The sequence below is a fragment of the Xyrauchen texanus genome, chromosome 11, assembly GCF_025860055.1.
Source record: "Xyrauchen texanus isolate HMW12.3.18 chromosome 11, RBS_HiC_50CHRs, whole genome shotgun sequence".
In the NCBI taxonomy this organism is placed as follows: Eukaryota; Metazoa; Chordata; class Actinopteri; order Cypriniformes; family Catostomidae; genus Xyrauchen; species Xyrauchen texanus.
Window position 1 is genome coordinate 29,223,214 of NC_068286.1, and position 15,621 is coordinate 29,238,834.

General features: G+C 39.3%; 1 protein-coding gene across 1 annotated transcript in view; it reads right to left on the reverse strand.

Moving 5' to 3' along the window:
- The window catches only part of LOC127651381 (calcipressin-1-like), a 43,548-nt gene extending 35,886 nt beyond the window's left edge, over positions 1 to 7,662 (reverse strand). The window contains exon 1 of the mRNA XM_052137162.1: positions 7,316 to 7,662. Within this exon, the coding sequence (XP_051993122.1) occupies positions 7,316 to 7,435 (120 nt within the window). The 5' untranslated portion in view covers positions 7,436 to 7,662. The remainder of the gene's footprint in view (positions 1 to 7,315) is intronic.
- Between the last annotated feature and the right edge of the window lie 7,959 nt (positions 7,663 to 15,621).

Here is a 15,621-nt window from a genome sequence, read left to right on the forward strand (position 1 = left end):
ACATTTGGATGAGGAGCTCACAAACTGGATTGAGTCTCGTCACATTTTGCGGGTGCTAAATCACACCCTGGTTGCACATAATAAATAATGAACGTTCATAAAATCGCTCATAGAAAATGCTCTTAACATCTAAGATCAATAGTTAGTGGGAAACGAGTCTCCCAGAACTCTATGAATGTTTGTGTGTTGGAGAAGCGCTTTCATTGCACTCAGAGCTCACTGTGCACACATCAAATCAGACGTGAATCGGCGGCTTTTCTTTCGTCTGTTCTTCAAAATATAATCACGTATCATGAAACGCATGTCTTTGTGTCTAGTTTCTCAACAAGAAGTCTTACAGGTCGCCTTCCACATTGGCTGGTACATCAGCAAAATACTCGGCATGCAAAATCTGCATTTGGCGGGTGTTCGTTTCAAACCTTGTTCACCAGAATAGGCTGTAAAATTTGTGAGAAAGGAAATCAAATCAGTGTCATTGACTTCATGCTTTGAAATCACACCCAAACTTTTTGTTGGAAAAGTATCTCTAGAAAGTTTTAAACGTTCACTCTAAACTTTTCTTGTTTCAAAAATGGCTTTTTTTTTTGCAAATTTCCCATAAGTCCAGTACCCCTGCATCTTCTCTTTACTGTTGTACATGAAACTGGTGTTGAGCGTAGAATTCAATGAAGCTGTCAGCTGAGGACATTTGAAGCATCTATTTATCAAACTAGCGACTCTGATGTACTTATCTTCTTGTTTAGTTGTACATCTGGCCTTCCACATCTCTTTCTGTCCTTGTTAGAGCCAGTTGACCTTTGTCTTTGAAGACTGTAGTGTACACCTTTGTATGAAATCTTTTTTCAAATAGTGATGGTGCAGTTTTTTTACATCAATAATGTCCTGACTATACTTTGTGATCATCAAATTTTTGGCCACCAGTGTGTGTGTGTGTGTGTACACTCACCTAAAGGATTATTAGGAACACCTGTTCAATTTCTCATTAATGCAATTATCTAATTAACCAATCACATGGCAGTTGCTTCAATGCATTTAGGGGCGTGGTCCTGGTCAAGACAATCTCCTGAACTCCAAACTGAATGTCAGAATGGGAAAGAAAGGTGATTTTAGCAATTTTGAGCGTGGCATGGTTGTTGGTGCCAGACGGGCCGGTCTGAGTATTTCACAATCTGCTCAGTTACTGGGATTTTCACACACAACCATTTCTAGGATTTACAAAGAATGGTGTGAAAAGGGAAAAACATCCAGTATGCGGCAGTCCTGTGGGTGAAAATGCCTTGTTGATGCTAGAGGTCAGAGGAGAATGGGCCGACTGATTCAAGCTGATAGAAGAGCAACTTTGCCTGAAATAACCACTCGTTACAACCGAGGTATGCAGCAAAGCATTTGTGAAGCCACAACACGCACAACCTTGAGGCGGATGGGCTACAACAGCAGATGACCCCACCGGGTACCACTCATCTCCACTACAAATAGGAAAAAGAGGCTACAATTTGCAAGAGCTCACCAAAATTGGACAGTTGAAGACTGGAAAAACGCCTGGTCTGATGAGTCTCGATTTCTGTTGAGACATTCAGATGGTAGAGTCAGAATTTGGCGTAAACAGAATGAGAACATGGATCCATCATGCCTTGTTACCACTGTGCAGGCTGGTGGTGGTGGTGCAATGGTGTGGGGGATGTTTTCTTGGCACACTTTAGGCCCCTTAGTGCCAATTGGGCATCGTTTAAATGCCACGGCCTACCTGAGCATTGTTTCTGACCATGTCCATCCCTTTATGGCCACCATGTACCCATCCTCTGATGGCTACTTCCAGCAGGATAATGCACCATGTCACAAAGCTCGAATCATTTCAAATTGGTTTCTTGAACATGACAATGAGTTCACTGTACTAAAATGGCCCCCACAGTCACCAGATCTCAACCCAATAGAGCATCTTTGGGATGTGTTGGAACGGGAGCTTCGTGCCCTGGATGTGCATCCCACAAATCTCCATCAACTGCAAGATGCTATCCTATCAATATGGGCCAACATTTCTAAAGAATGCTTTCAATGCCACGTAGAATTAAGGCAGTTCTGAAGGCGAAAGGGGGTCAAACACAGTATTAGTATGGTGTTCCTAATAATCCTTTAGGTGAGTGTATATATATACAGGTGAAACTCGAAAAATTTGAATATCATGCAAAAGTTCATTAATTTCAGTAATTCAACTTAAAAGGTGAAACTAATATATTATATAGACTCATTACAAGCAAAGTAAGATATTTCAAGCCTTTATTTGATATAATTTTGATGATTATGGCTTACAGCTTATGAAAACCCCAAATTCAGAATCTCAGAAAATTAGAATATTACATGAAATCAATAAAAAAACGATTTTAAATACAGAAATGTCGGCCCTCTGAAAAGTATAATCATGCATATGTACTCAGTACTTGGTTTGGGCCCCTTTTGCATTAATTACTGCCTCAATGCGGCGTGGCATGGATGCTATCAGCCTGTGGCACTGCTGAGGTGTTTTGGAAGACCAAGATGCTTCAATAGCGGCCTTCAGCTCTTCTGCATTGTTTGGTCTCATGTCTCTCATCTTTCTCTTAGCAATGCCCCATAGATTCTCTATGGGGTTCAGGTCAGGCGAGTTTGCTGGCCAATCAAGCACAGTAATACCATGGTCATTGAACCAGGTTTTGGTACTTTTGGCAGTGTGGGCAGGTGCCAAGTCCTGCTGGAAAATGAAGTCAGCATCTCCATAAAGCTTGTCTGCTGAAGGAAGCATGAAGTGCTCTAAAATGTCCCGGTAGACGGCTGCGTTGACTCTGGACTTAATAAAGCACAGTGGACCAACACCAGCCGATGACATGGCTCCCCAAACCAATGTGCCTCTCCATTCTTCCTCCAGACTCTGGGACCTTGGTTTCCAAATGAGATGCAAAATTTGCTCTCATCAGAAAAGAGGACTTTGGACCACTGAGCAACAGACCAGTTCTTTTTTTCTTTAGCCCAGGTAAGACGTTTGACATTTGAAGCCCATGTCCAGGACCCGTCTGTGTGTGGTGGCTCTTGATGCAGTAACTCCAGCCTCAGTCCACTCCTTGTGAAGCTCCCCCACACATTTGAATGGCCTTTTCCTGACAATCCTCTCCAGGCTACAGTCATCCCTGCTGCTTGTGCACCTTTTTCTTCCACACTTTTCTATTGATGTGCTTTGATACAGCACTTTGAGAACATCCAACTTCTTTTGCAATTACCTTTTGAGGCTTTCCCTCCTTGTGGAGGGTGTCAATGATGGTTTTCTGCACAACTGTCAGGTCAGCAGTCTTCCCCATGATTGTGAATTCAACTGAACCAGACTGAGAGACCATTTAACGGCTCAGGAACCCTTTGCAGGTGTTTAGCTGATTAGAGTGTGACACTTTGAGCCTACAATACTGAATCTTTTCACAATATTCTAATTTTCTGAGATTCTGAATTTGGGGTTTTCATAAGCTGTAAGCCATAATCATCAAAATTATATCAAATAAAGGCTTGAAATATCTTACTTTGCTTGTAATGAGTCTATATAATATATTAGTTTCACCTTTTAAGTTGAATTACTGAAATTAATGAACTTTTGCACGATATTCTAATTTTTCGAGTTTCACCTGTATATATGGAAAAACTAAGAGACCACTGTAAAATGATCATTTTCTCTGTATTTACTATTTATAGGTATACTTTAAAGTACTGACACATTTTCTCCCAAATTCCAAATAAAATATTGCCATTTATAGCATTTATTTGCAGAAAATGACAACTGGTCAAAATAACAAAAAAGATGCAGTGTTTTCAGACCTCGAATAATGTTTAATTTTTAAACAACACAATACTAAAGTTTTAACTTAGGAAGAGTTCAGAAATCAATATTTGGTGGAATACCCCGATTTTCACTCACAGCTTTCATGCGTCTTGTTACAATACCATAATCATTACAATAATATACCAGCTAAAGTTTCACGATACCACACGAAAGTGTGTTAATTCTTAACAGAGTTTGTCATAGTGGCTCTTAGAAATTAGCCATTCCACTTGTTGCTCCAGAAGTTGTGAAAATAACCGATACATGAACTGGGAGAAGGCTCAATTGGACTAACTTGTTACCTAATACATTCTTATTTTGATGTAAAAAATAAATAAAATAACCGTTGTCGCATCAAAACTACCAGTTCAAACAGCTTTAAACTTTTATTCCATTATTTCTGTGATTAAAAAAATTAAAGATATTGTAACATTGAAAAGACTGTTTTCAACAACTGTTTCATTATTACAACTGCTTCAGCTCCTCTTCCTTGTAAAGAGCAATGTGAGTCCAGATTAAACACCAGATAGATAGCGCCTCAAGGGACGTGATCAAATCATATGCACCGATCGAACTTTCAGAGAAATGGTAAAGCTGTAAATGTTAAGATGGCATTTAGGTTCAATGAAGAGACACTAACTCGTGTGTATTCTGCAGAAGCAGTGGGATGTGTCCGAATATGTTAAATAAGGTTGCTGGTGTTTCCCCATTTGGCTTGAAATCTTTGTAGACATTCAAAGCAGATTATTATAACCCAAAATAATTTCAAATCTCATTATGTGAATTGTGTTTTTTAAAAGCTTCTTACTCTCCAAAGTTATTTATATCCAAATTATCCATTAGGAGACATGACATTTTATGCCAAATTAGCATGCCAAATTAACACACTGGGATTCAGATGTGTGTGTTTGAAGCATGGGAAAACCACACATTAAAAAATACAATATAAGGGGCAAATTCTAAACAGCATCTTGCACTCTTAAAGGGCACTGCGTGAAGGGGACGCCACTCGTAAATAGTACATTATAGGTCTGATTCAAATGAACATTTCAGCCAAAATAATATTTACTACCGCACATACAACATATCTTATGGTGCTATCGTATTAACATTACTACAGTTTATAAAATACCCCCAAATCATCACCGATCCTCCACCAAATTTCCCAGTGGGTGCAAGACACTGTGGCTTGCAGGCCTCTCCAGCTCTCCAAACAACCATTAGATGGCCAGGTGGAGGATTGGTGATGATATGGGGGTGCTTCAGCAAGACAAGAATCGGATAGATTCGTCTTTGTGAAGGACGAATTTATCAAGCCACATACAAGGTTATCCTGTAAGAAAACTTGCTTCCTTCTGCTCTGACCACATTCCTCAACTCTGAGGATTGGTTGTTCCAATTAAGGTGTGGATGGAGGACCACCAGATCCAACCTGATCATGGCCAGCCCAATCTCCAGACCTGAAACCCCTTGAAAACCTCTAGAATGTGATCAAGAGGAAGATGGATGGCCACAAGCCATCAAACAAAGCCGAGCTGCTTGAATTGTTGCACCAGGAGTGGCATAAACTCACCCAAAAGCAATGTGAAAGACTGGTAGAAAGCATGCCAAGATGCATGAAATCTGTGATTGAAAATCAGGGTTATTCCACCTAATACTTATTTCTGAACTCTTCCGAAGTTAAAACATTAGTATTGTGTTGAATAATGCAAAGAAAACGTATAATTTTGCAGTGGTTTCTTAATTTTTTCTAGAGCTGTATATAATGCGTAAAAACAAATGTCCAAACAAATAAACATTTATAAATTATGGTATACCAAGGTAAAAAAAAAAAACATGGTATCACCATGGTACATGTCTAAAAAACATGGTACATTAAAAGAAACATGGTATTTACATGATAAATGTTTATAGGGTGCAGCGGGCTTAAGTGAATTGTGCTTTTTTCTGGTCACAAAATGCATCAAGCTAAAATATTGCATATATATTTTTTATTGAATATTGATGGTGCAACATAATGTGTGAAAAGAAATAATAACTGAATACTGTTTTGATTAAAATTCCGTTTTTTTTTTTTTTTTAAAAAAAGGTGGTGAGGGAGCCTTTTACCCCACACTTGGTGTAAGAGGCTTGAGGTATATAGTAATAGGGCACAATTTATCAACTAATGCAAATCATTGAGACAGCAAGATGCTTTTAGTAACAAATTAAGATGATGCTTACTCAATAACTGTTTCAGAAAAGGTCAACCATTGACTGACTGTTACTTTCAAACTCATTTGGCATTATATTACATCTCAATATTTTAGATCTCAATATTCTATAAACAAACTAATATCTATTGAGTCAATGTGAGCCCACTTTGAGCATTTTTCATAACAAATCTTTTCCCTCCACTTAAGAAAAACAAATAGTTTAATAGGGAACATTAACCCCTGTAAAGGTTTTTTTTTATTTTTTTATTACCCCATATACTGTTCTTTCACTTATTGGACAGTTATTGAATTTTTTTATTTTATTTAATGACCTAAAACAAAACTGAAAATGATAAATAAGTATTTTGTCTAAAAATAAATTTATTAATTTCAGGGATTTTCATAGCTACATAAATTTGCAACATTTAAAAAAATTAAAATGAGATCAAATTGCCTCAAAATCAACCTTTAGACCATCTCCGGGAACAGGAACATTTTCTAGTGAAGTGACAAACAGGTGTTTAGGAAAGTGCTGTGGTAGTTTTTGATGCCATTTAGTGTTTTGGGAGAAAATAATATCAATGGAGCCATTTACCCTGATGAGCCTTCAGCCCCGTTGTACCCTAATACATTCAATTAGCATGTTTCCATATCCAAAAACCTGTGCGTTATCATAGTACAATGTCCAAAAACCATGGCATATGTCCAAAGAATCATGCATTTTTACATGATTCATACAATATACATGTTATGATTAATGTTTAAAATACTTTGTATTACCATGTTAAATAGTATGGTATTGCCATAGTAAATGTCCAAAAGGCCACGATATTACCATAGCACCATTTTCATAAACCATCGCACAGTTGGATATTTCCATGAAAAGCATGGTAATCATACATGTCCAAAAACTATGGTGTTGTCATGATATTACTATGGTAAATGTCCTGAAGAGAAACATGGCATTACCACGTCCATACCCCATAACACCAAATAGTCTATGCTACTTGACTAGTAGGCTACTCAATGCATTTCTATGAACACCATGCACTACTATGGTGCCTTGCTGCAAACTCCATATTGCTCCTTTTTCATTTTTCCTGCAATTCCTCAGTTCCTACCAGCATCGAGCAAATATAAAATTAATTAAGGTTAATTTACACTTCTTAAATGCACGATTTCGTTCTTGTCACATAAAAAAAAACGAGAAAAAAAAAAAAACACTGCTGCATTGAACCTGTAGCGGTGAAATAATAATCGTGGTAAACGCTTGGTGCACGCCTACCTTTAACTGGTGCTCATTGAACACATCCTCGGGCACTTTACAAGCGATGAGCGCGTTTGGCTGCTCGTTCAGTTGGAATTCAGAAGTCGCCGCCCCTCCGCCGCTCTCAGACCGCTGCATGACAACAAATGTAACCGCGCGCGCTGGCCGGTGCCTTTGATCTCAATATTGTTTCGGCGCTCAGCTCATAGCGTCATGCTCTTCTTTCCACTTTCTAGAAACCCTCAAAATAATACACACTATTGTCCATACGATACTACTGCACATGAAACGTACAGCATACTAATACTACTACTGAAGCGGTTATGTTTTCCTGAAATAAAAATGACGTCTACTTGCGACAGGCTACACTGGGGTAGAAAAACAGCTGATCTGACGTCATGATTTCCGCATTCGCACGATGACTGTGTGAAGCGTTGGTTGATGCAAGTAAAAATCCATACGCTGTAGGACGTTTAAAATGGAATAAGAAGCACTTATACGTAGGATTTGATTTAGGCTACTGAGGTGTCTGTAAATTGCATACATTTTAAATGTTTATTACAGATAATGGTTCTAAAATGGTCTTTGGGTGCCCTCTTTTGTTCAGATTGGATGCATTGCAGCAACATGGACAATATGTCTGAATGGCCCCCAAGAACTATTTGGACACTCAGCTCACATTACAAAAATGAATGGATTTCATTTGATAACAATATATCAAACCAAGTGGCATGTTTTTTTTCCTTTTTTTTTTTTTTTAATTTTAAGCAAAATAGCACAAGCACGCTATGCAAACATTTTACAAATAGAAGTTTGTCATTAAATAATTGAACAATAGATACACTTTTCAAAATTAAGACAAAAAAGTATTGTGACATCTTGTGGTGGTCAAACGTTAATGGAACATGTTCACAGCTAATATGCTGAACTACACTTGTTACCAGTTTAATCTGGTTAAAAGTCAGTGCAAAAAAATGGCTCAGAATAGTGTCATTTGTTTGCAGATGTCACCTGATATGTTGTTATCAACTTAATGAAATCCATACATCTTTAAATGTGACTAAATGGTCACCTGAAAATAAAAATTATGTTATCATTTAATTACCCTCATGTTGATTCAAACCTGCATGGCTTTCTTCTGTAGAACGCAAAAGGACATATTATGCAAAATGTTAGGACTAACAACCTCAGTCACCATTCTCTTTTATTGTAAGGAAAAAGATGCAATGAAAGTGAATGGTGACTGACAGGGATGATTGATACAACTTATTTTCTTTTCAATCCAATATAAAGAACTATCAATGTCAATTTTGGCAATATGGATGCCAGTACCTCTGTTAAAGTTGTTGTTGATCAAATTGGCAAATTGAAATATATTTAAAAGACATATTTTACAAACATTTATATGCCTAATTAGAAAAGTATTAAACTTATTTTCTTGTTTATTTATTAACAACAGTTACAGATCATTGCCAATGTTTTAGCAACTTTTAAATAAAAAATATGTTACAAACGACCCACAAACCCAACCCGGTCAATTTCACTTTTAGATTTGTCCTTACTAAGTGTAGTGGCTTTCTATTAAAGTCAGATGTGAATTGAGTTCAAAGAATGAGCAAGTAATTGACTCGTGTCAATAAAGCAAATGTTCCCTTTATTACTCTTTGTTTGTCTTTTATTTGTAGAAAGGAGCAGTTTACAATATATTTCACCAGTAGCTTTAAGTCGTCATTTGTTAGTTCCACAATTCCAATATGTTTAAAGGGCACCTATGGCATTTAAAATGTTCCTAATATTGTTTTGGGAGTCCCCAACAACAGTTTTACATGCATGCAATGACAAAAAACACTTTTGCTGTCTTATAATATGCATTTATGTTTACCTGATTTGCTCACTGACTCCCAAATGATTCGTTCAACGACTCATTTTTCCAAACCCCTCCTTTGCGTGACGCTAATCTGCGGTGATTGGTCTGATGACCCAGTCAGTTGTGATTGGTATACTCTGTGCAGAGATGGTCGGAAACGGAACGCCCATCACCACTTTGTAGTAAAAAAATCAAAATCAGAGAAGGAATTTGAGTTGATTTATATTAGCGATCATACTCTGTTCAGAGATTGTCGGAAACGGAATGCACATCACCGCTTTGTAGTAAAAAAATAAAAATCAGAGAAGGAATTTGAGTTGAATTATGTTAGCGATCATAGCCCAAAGTTCGGTGGTAAACACCCAATCAGTTATTGTTTGCGTTAGCCCAACGCATAAACATATTGATAAAGCACTGCATTACTACAAGTTATTGCTCTATTCTTTATGACAACTCCAATAACCTCGACAAACATTTCACATATTTAAAAAAAAATTGACATTGGAGACCTAGAAGCTGCGCTGAGTGTAACTTACACAGCACACACAAATACATATTAAGCATGCTAAAAAACACATAAAAGCAACAATTATTAATAATACTTACAGGTTGTGATTCGGAGGAGGAAGCTGATCCAAATAAACTTGGTACTGAACCTTCCTTCAGTATCAACTGGCTCGCGAATCCACACTTGAAAGCATTCATGTTCGTAAAACAATCCTCATTAAAATGACACGAACACAGCACGAGGTTCGAGCTATACTTGTGTGGTATAGTTGTAAATATAAACTCTAGCCACTGATTCTTCACATGCTCGTCCCTGGGCAGTGAAAAAAAGGTCGCTTTTGATATGCACTTCAGAACACAGCGTCTTGTTGTAGACATGATGTTTTCAAGTTTTCCCTGGTGTCTGCGCGCAATGAGTGGGCGCGGCTAATTTGATAATTTTTCATCTTGACGTCACAACGAAAAGGAAAATGACTCATTGGATAAACGATTCATTACATTGACTCAGAGTCGACTCCTACTTTTGAGAGACAATAACTTTTTTTACGGTGAACTTTCATATATAAAACTTTGCAGGATGTTTTTGTTCACTTAAATCTATGTTACACACTACATGAAAGGTAATTTTCAAAATTCCATAATAGGTGCCCTTTAAGCCAACCCCGAACTTTACATCGTTGAATACAATCAAGTAGAATACAATCCAAATCAAACACGGTGAAATACTTAGACGCTTAAGTTCACGTTAAGGGTCACAAACATAGTAAAGCACATGTTTTACACCTGTTCACGTTTACAAGCACGGTCAAACACTGTGTGCTTCCACCGTTACCAGAAACGCCTGCCCTTCTATCCCATGTGTACCTATTGATACATTTCAATATACTGCCACCCAAAGGTTAACCACAGTATTACAGCAAAATGGCTCCTACACACCAGCCCCTTAATTGCGTATAGCACATTGACATAACAATTACAAAATCATATATATCATCAATATTTTGTACAAATGTATATAGCAAACAATAAATTCAAACACCAAACAAAATACTGTATGCCCTAGTTTAATCTGTTGCTTCTAATAGAAGGCAACGTTTGTTAGTTGGACATTCCAAAACGTTTCATTTGGTTTGAACCTTTACTGAACGTACTAAACCATTGTTGTCTGGGTAAGTCTCCACAACTCGTCCAAGTAGCAATGAGCCACATGGTGCTGTAGAATCAGCAATAATCACGATGTGTCCAGGATAAAAGTTTCCACTTTTGTCATTTGTGCAACAAAAGGTAAGTATTCTCGTACCCATCTTTTCCAGAAGAGATCAGAAATGTATTGCACTTGTTTCCATCTCCTTTTGGCATAATGATCAGATCTTTCAAACAAGCCAGGTAGCAATGTAGAATTTACTCTCAAAAGCAGGATTTGATTTGGAGTGAGGGCTTCCAGATCACTAGGCTCATTGGATAGTTTTGAAATAGGTCTATAATTCAAAATAGCTTCTGCTTCACACAAGACAGTTTGCTGTGCTTCATAGTCCAATGTTTGTTGTCGAAGGACTGCACAAAGAATTTGTCACACCATTCGAATCATATGCTCCCATACTCCTCCGTAATGAGAACCTGTAGGAGGGTTAAAGCTCCACTGTGTTTCATGTTCATAAAGGAGACTCGTGATGGGTCAGACTCGTGATGGGTCAAACACTAACTTTTATTTTAGCTCACTTCATATAGCTATCCTCGTGCATTTTATTTTTTTATACACTTCTTCTCCTTGTCTCGCCCCCATCCTAAGATAGCTCACTGGTGCCCTCTATTGGCTGACCTATATCGTAACATCTCCCTTCACATAACAAAGGAAAGTTCTTGAAATTGGACAACAGAACCTAACCCAACTTAATCAGAAAACCCCTTAAACAGATTAATAGGTTTAACAAAACTATCTGTTATTCTGTGAATAGCTTAATGAATAGTTCAGTAAGCATGACATTTTTATTTTTTTATTTTTTTTACATAACATAGTCCGTAGAGTATCTAGCAGGCATTTTTATGTTGGACCTGGTTCTTGTGTGTCTTAGAATTGGGACTGTGGGTGGTACGGTATCTTCTTTGTTTGTTATTTGCTGTGCGTTGCTCTCTGAAAACTCTCCTGTCCCCCAGTAGTCATCATTTACGGTGGGTTGGTCTGCTGGTACGGTGACTTTGAGCTGTTCAGGCACAGGACGAATGTCTTTTCTGTTGCGACGGTATTTCTTGCCTTTCACTAGTAGTATGTAGGAACGGTCACCGAGCTGATCGATGCAGATGCCAAGCGCCCATGTACTGGCTGGGTTATTGGGGTGAAGAAGGACCCGCACTGTCTGCCCTTGAATTATGCTTGGCATGACGCGTGCTGTAGTGTCATAGCGTTGCTTCACTGCTGCTCGCTTGGCTGTTTTTCTTGTGACAACTTCTTGCACCACTTTAGGATGCAGAAGGGCCTCTCCACTAGGCAGTGTAGTGCGTGTTCGCCGTGACATGAGCCTTTGAGTTGGAGAGCTATCAAGGCCTTCTGTTGGGGTGTTTCTCCATGCCAGAACTGCTTTCCAGAGGTCTCCCCCTTCCAAGGTGGACTTTTTTATCAGTGTTTTTGCTATTTTTACAGCTGACTCTGCTTTACCATTGCTTTGGCTGTGATATGGTGATGATGTGACATGGTTAAAGTCCCATTCCTCTGCAAATTCTTGAAAGTCCATGCCACTGAAAGGCGGTCCGTTGTCTGTGAAAACCTCAAGGGGAATGCCATGTCTGCTGAACTGTCTTTTGCAGCACTCAATGGATGATGTGTAATCTGGCATGCTGTCTATCTCCCAGTAGTCAGAATAGTAATCCACCATAATTAGGAACATGGAGTCATTTGCAGTAAATAGATCCATTCCTATTTTAGACCATGGAAGGTGAGGTATTTTGTGTGGAATCAGTGTTTCTTTTTGCTGTTTCATATGGATAGTGTTGCATGTGGCACAACTGCTGACAAAGTTTTTGACTTCATCTGTGATGCCAGGCCAGAAAACTGCCTCACGAGCCTTTCTCAGGCTAGCCTCAATTCCAGAGTGTCCAGTGTGGATTTTTTCTAAAAAGGCAGGCCGCAGAGCTTCAGGAATGAGAATCCTCTGTCCTTTGAATATCAGGCCACTGTCACTGGCTAGTTCCTCTTTGAAAGTCCAGAATGGTCGCAATAAGCCATTGACAGCACATTTGTGGTTGGGCCAACCGGTTTTAATGCAGGCATGTAGATTTTGGAATAGCGTGTCTTTGGCAGAGTGTGTTTTGATGGTTTCCAATGTCTTTGTGGAGATATTGATACCGCTGGAATGGCTAACTTGTTCAAAGTCCTGTGAGGTAAGACCCATTGCGTATACGGAGGCTGGTGTCTGCATTTGTGAGTGTGTCATGCTCGTCTGAGGTGCTCTAGAGAGGAAGTCGGCGACATGCAAATCCTTGCCTGGTTTGTACTGCAGGTGTATCTGATATCTCTGTAGCCTCAATAGCATCCTCTGTAACCGCTTGTGTGCTGCCAGCAAGGGTTTTTTGAAGATTGCTTCAAGTGGTCTGTGATCACTATGTACAGTGATGTGCTCTCTTCCATGTAGATACTGGTCAAATTTATCACACGCAAAGACAATGGCAAGGCATTATTTCTCAATCTGAGCATATTGTTGTTCTGTAGGGGTCAGTGTCCTGGACGCAAATGCTACAGGTTGTCCATTCTGTAGGAGGGCTGCCCCTAAGCCTTTCTCGCTGGCATCACATTGCAGTGTGACCTCCTCTTTGATGTCATAGTATTTCAGTACAGGGTAGTGAGTGACTAAATCTTTGATCTTCTCCAGAGCAGCATCATGCTTTTGTAGCCACGTCCAGTCAACGTCCTTGTCTGTCAGCCGTCTGAGAGGTTCACATATGTCTGACAGACGTGGCAGGAACTTTGACAAGTAGTTTACAAACCCCAAAAGCCTTTGGAGGGATTTTACATCGGTCGGTGTTTGCATGTTCTGGATTGCAGTTATTTTCTGCGGGTCCGGGCGTAAGCCTTCATTTGTGAGGAGGTGACCCATGTACGTCACACTAGGGAGCTTCAGCCGAAGTTTCTTTCTGTTCAGCTTCAAATTGACTTCCCTAGCTCTCTGTAGTAGGGCTGAGATGTTCTTGTCATGATCTGCCATTGCCTCTTTTTAGTGTTGCCACACCCATAGACAAGAATGTCATCTGCAATCACACTGACTCCTCTAAGACCCTGCAATGCTTCATGTTGTCTCCTTTGGTACTCTTCAGCTGTCGTGATGGGTCAAACACTAGCTTTTATTTTAGCTCACTTCATATAGCTATCCTCGTGCAATTTATGTTTTTATACACTTCTTCTCCTTGTCTCGCCCCCATCCTAAGATAGCTCACTGGTGCCCTCTATTGGCTGACCTATATCGTAACACACTGAACACCCTTCAGCAGTAAGGCCCTTTGAATCTTTTCATTGTTTAATCCAGTGAGATCCTCCTTTAACTCCAGCTCAGCGGCGATGAAATTCGTTCCATTAGCCAACCTCATATGAGACACCTGTCCACTACGACAGACAAATCTGCATAAAGCATTGCTACAGCAACCTGTATCTAGGGAGTACGCCATTTCCAAATGGACAGCTCTACTTGCCATACAAGTAAATATCATTCCGTAGCATTTCACTTCACTCCCTCTTTTTACTTCTATGGGGCCAAAGAAATCCACTCCATCGTTGAAAAAAGGTGTTAGATCAGGGATAATCCTTTCCAATGGAAGGTCTGCCATCTTTTGTTCACCTAATTTCCCTTTAAAGCGTTTAAAGATAACACACTTGATCTTTCTTGCAACAGAAGCATTTGTAATCCAATACTTGTACCAGAGCTTGGAAAGCATCTGGTTTCTGCCAACATGAAACCATTGTTCATGAATGTCTCTTAAGTATAAGAAATGACACATACATATCTTTAGATAACAAGATGGGATGTTTAGTTTCAGTGGGCATGGCTGACTTATCAAGTCTTCCTCCAACTTCTAACAATCCATCATGTAATACAGGATCCAAATTGTAAACAGTACCATTCCTTTTTACTCCAACCCTTCCATTCTTGAGCTCAGCAATTTCCACTTGGAATTGTTCCTGTTGACTGCAACGAATGATGCCAATCTCAGCCATAGACAGATCCTCCAGAGTCAGACCTTGTCTGCCCAGAAATGCTTTAAATTCCTGTAATTCTGCATCCACAGCAACATTGTTAATCTGTTCTCCTTTCTTTTACAACTCCGCTCCATCAGACGTTTCTGCAGTTTCAAGTACCAGGCAAATGCAACCTTTAGGTTTCCATTCTGAGAAGTAATTGATAAGTCGACTTGTGGCGTTCTGTCCATTCTGCAAGACCACAGATTAACCTCTGGGTCAAAATAAGATCATTTATGAGAAACAGTGTGTCGCTCGGCTTCCAGAGAAAGCTGGGACCATCAACCAATCCCTTGTTCAGAATATGTTCCACCTTTAATCCACGAGATGCGTCATCTGCTGGATTTTCTTTAGTAGGAACATTTCTCCACTGTTGAGGTTGTGTTGCATCTCTTATGTAAGACACTTTAATATGAATGAATGTATGAAACCGTTTCCTCTTGTTCCTAATGAAATTATGGACAGTCGTGCTCTCAGTCCAAAAGATTGAATCTTCCAATGAGAGTTGTAGCTCCTTCAGCGTTCGGTCAACCTTGACAGCCAGGACAGCTGCTGTAAGTTCCAAACGAGGTATGGTCACTGGTTTCAATGGTGTTACTCTAGCTTTGCCCAGCAAGAAAGCCACATGTACCACGTTTGCACTGTTCTGCATCTTGAGATAGTTGGATATGGCAGTGACCTTCACAAGCATCATCAAAGTGATGTAGACAAGCATGAGTGGGCAGTCCA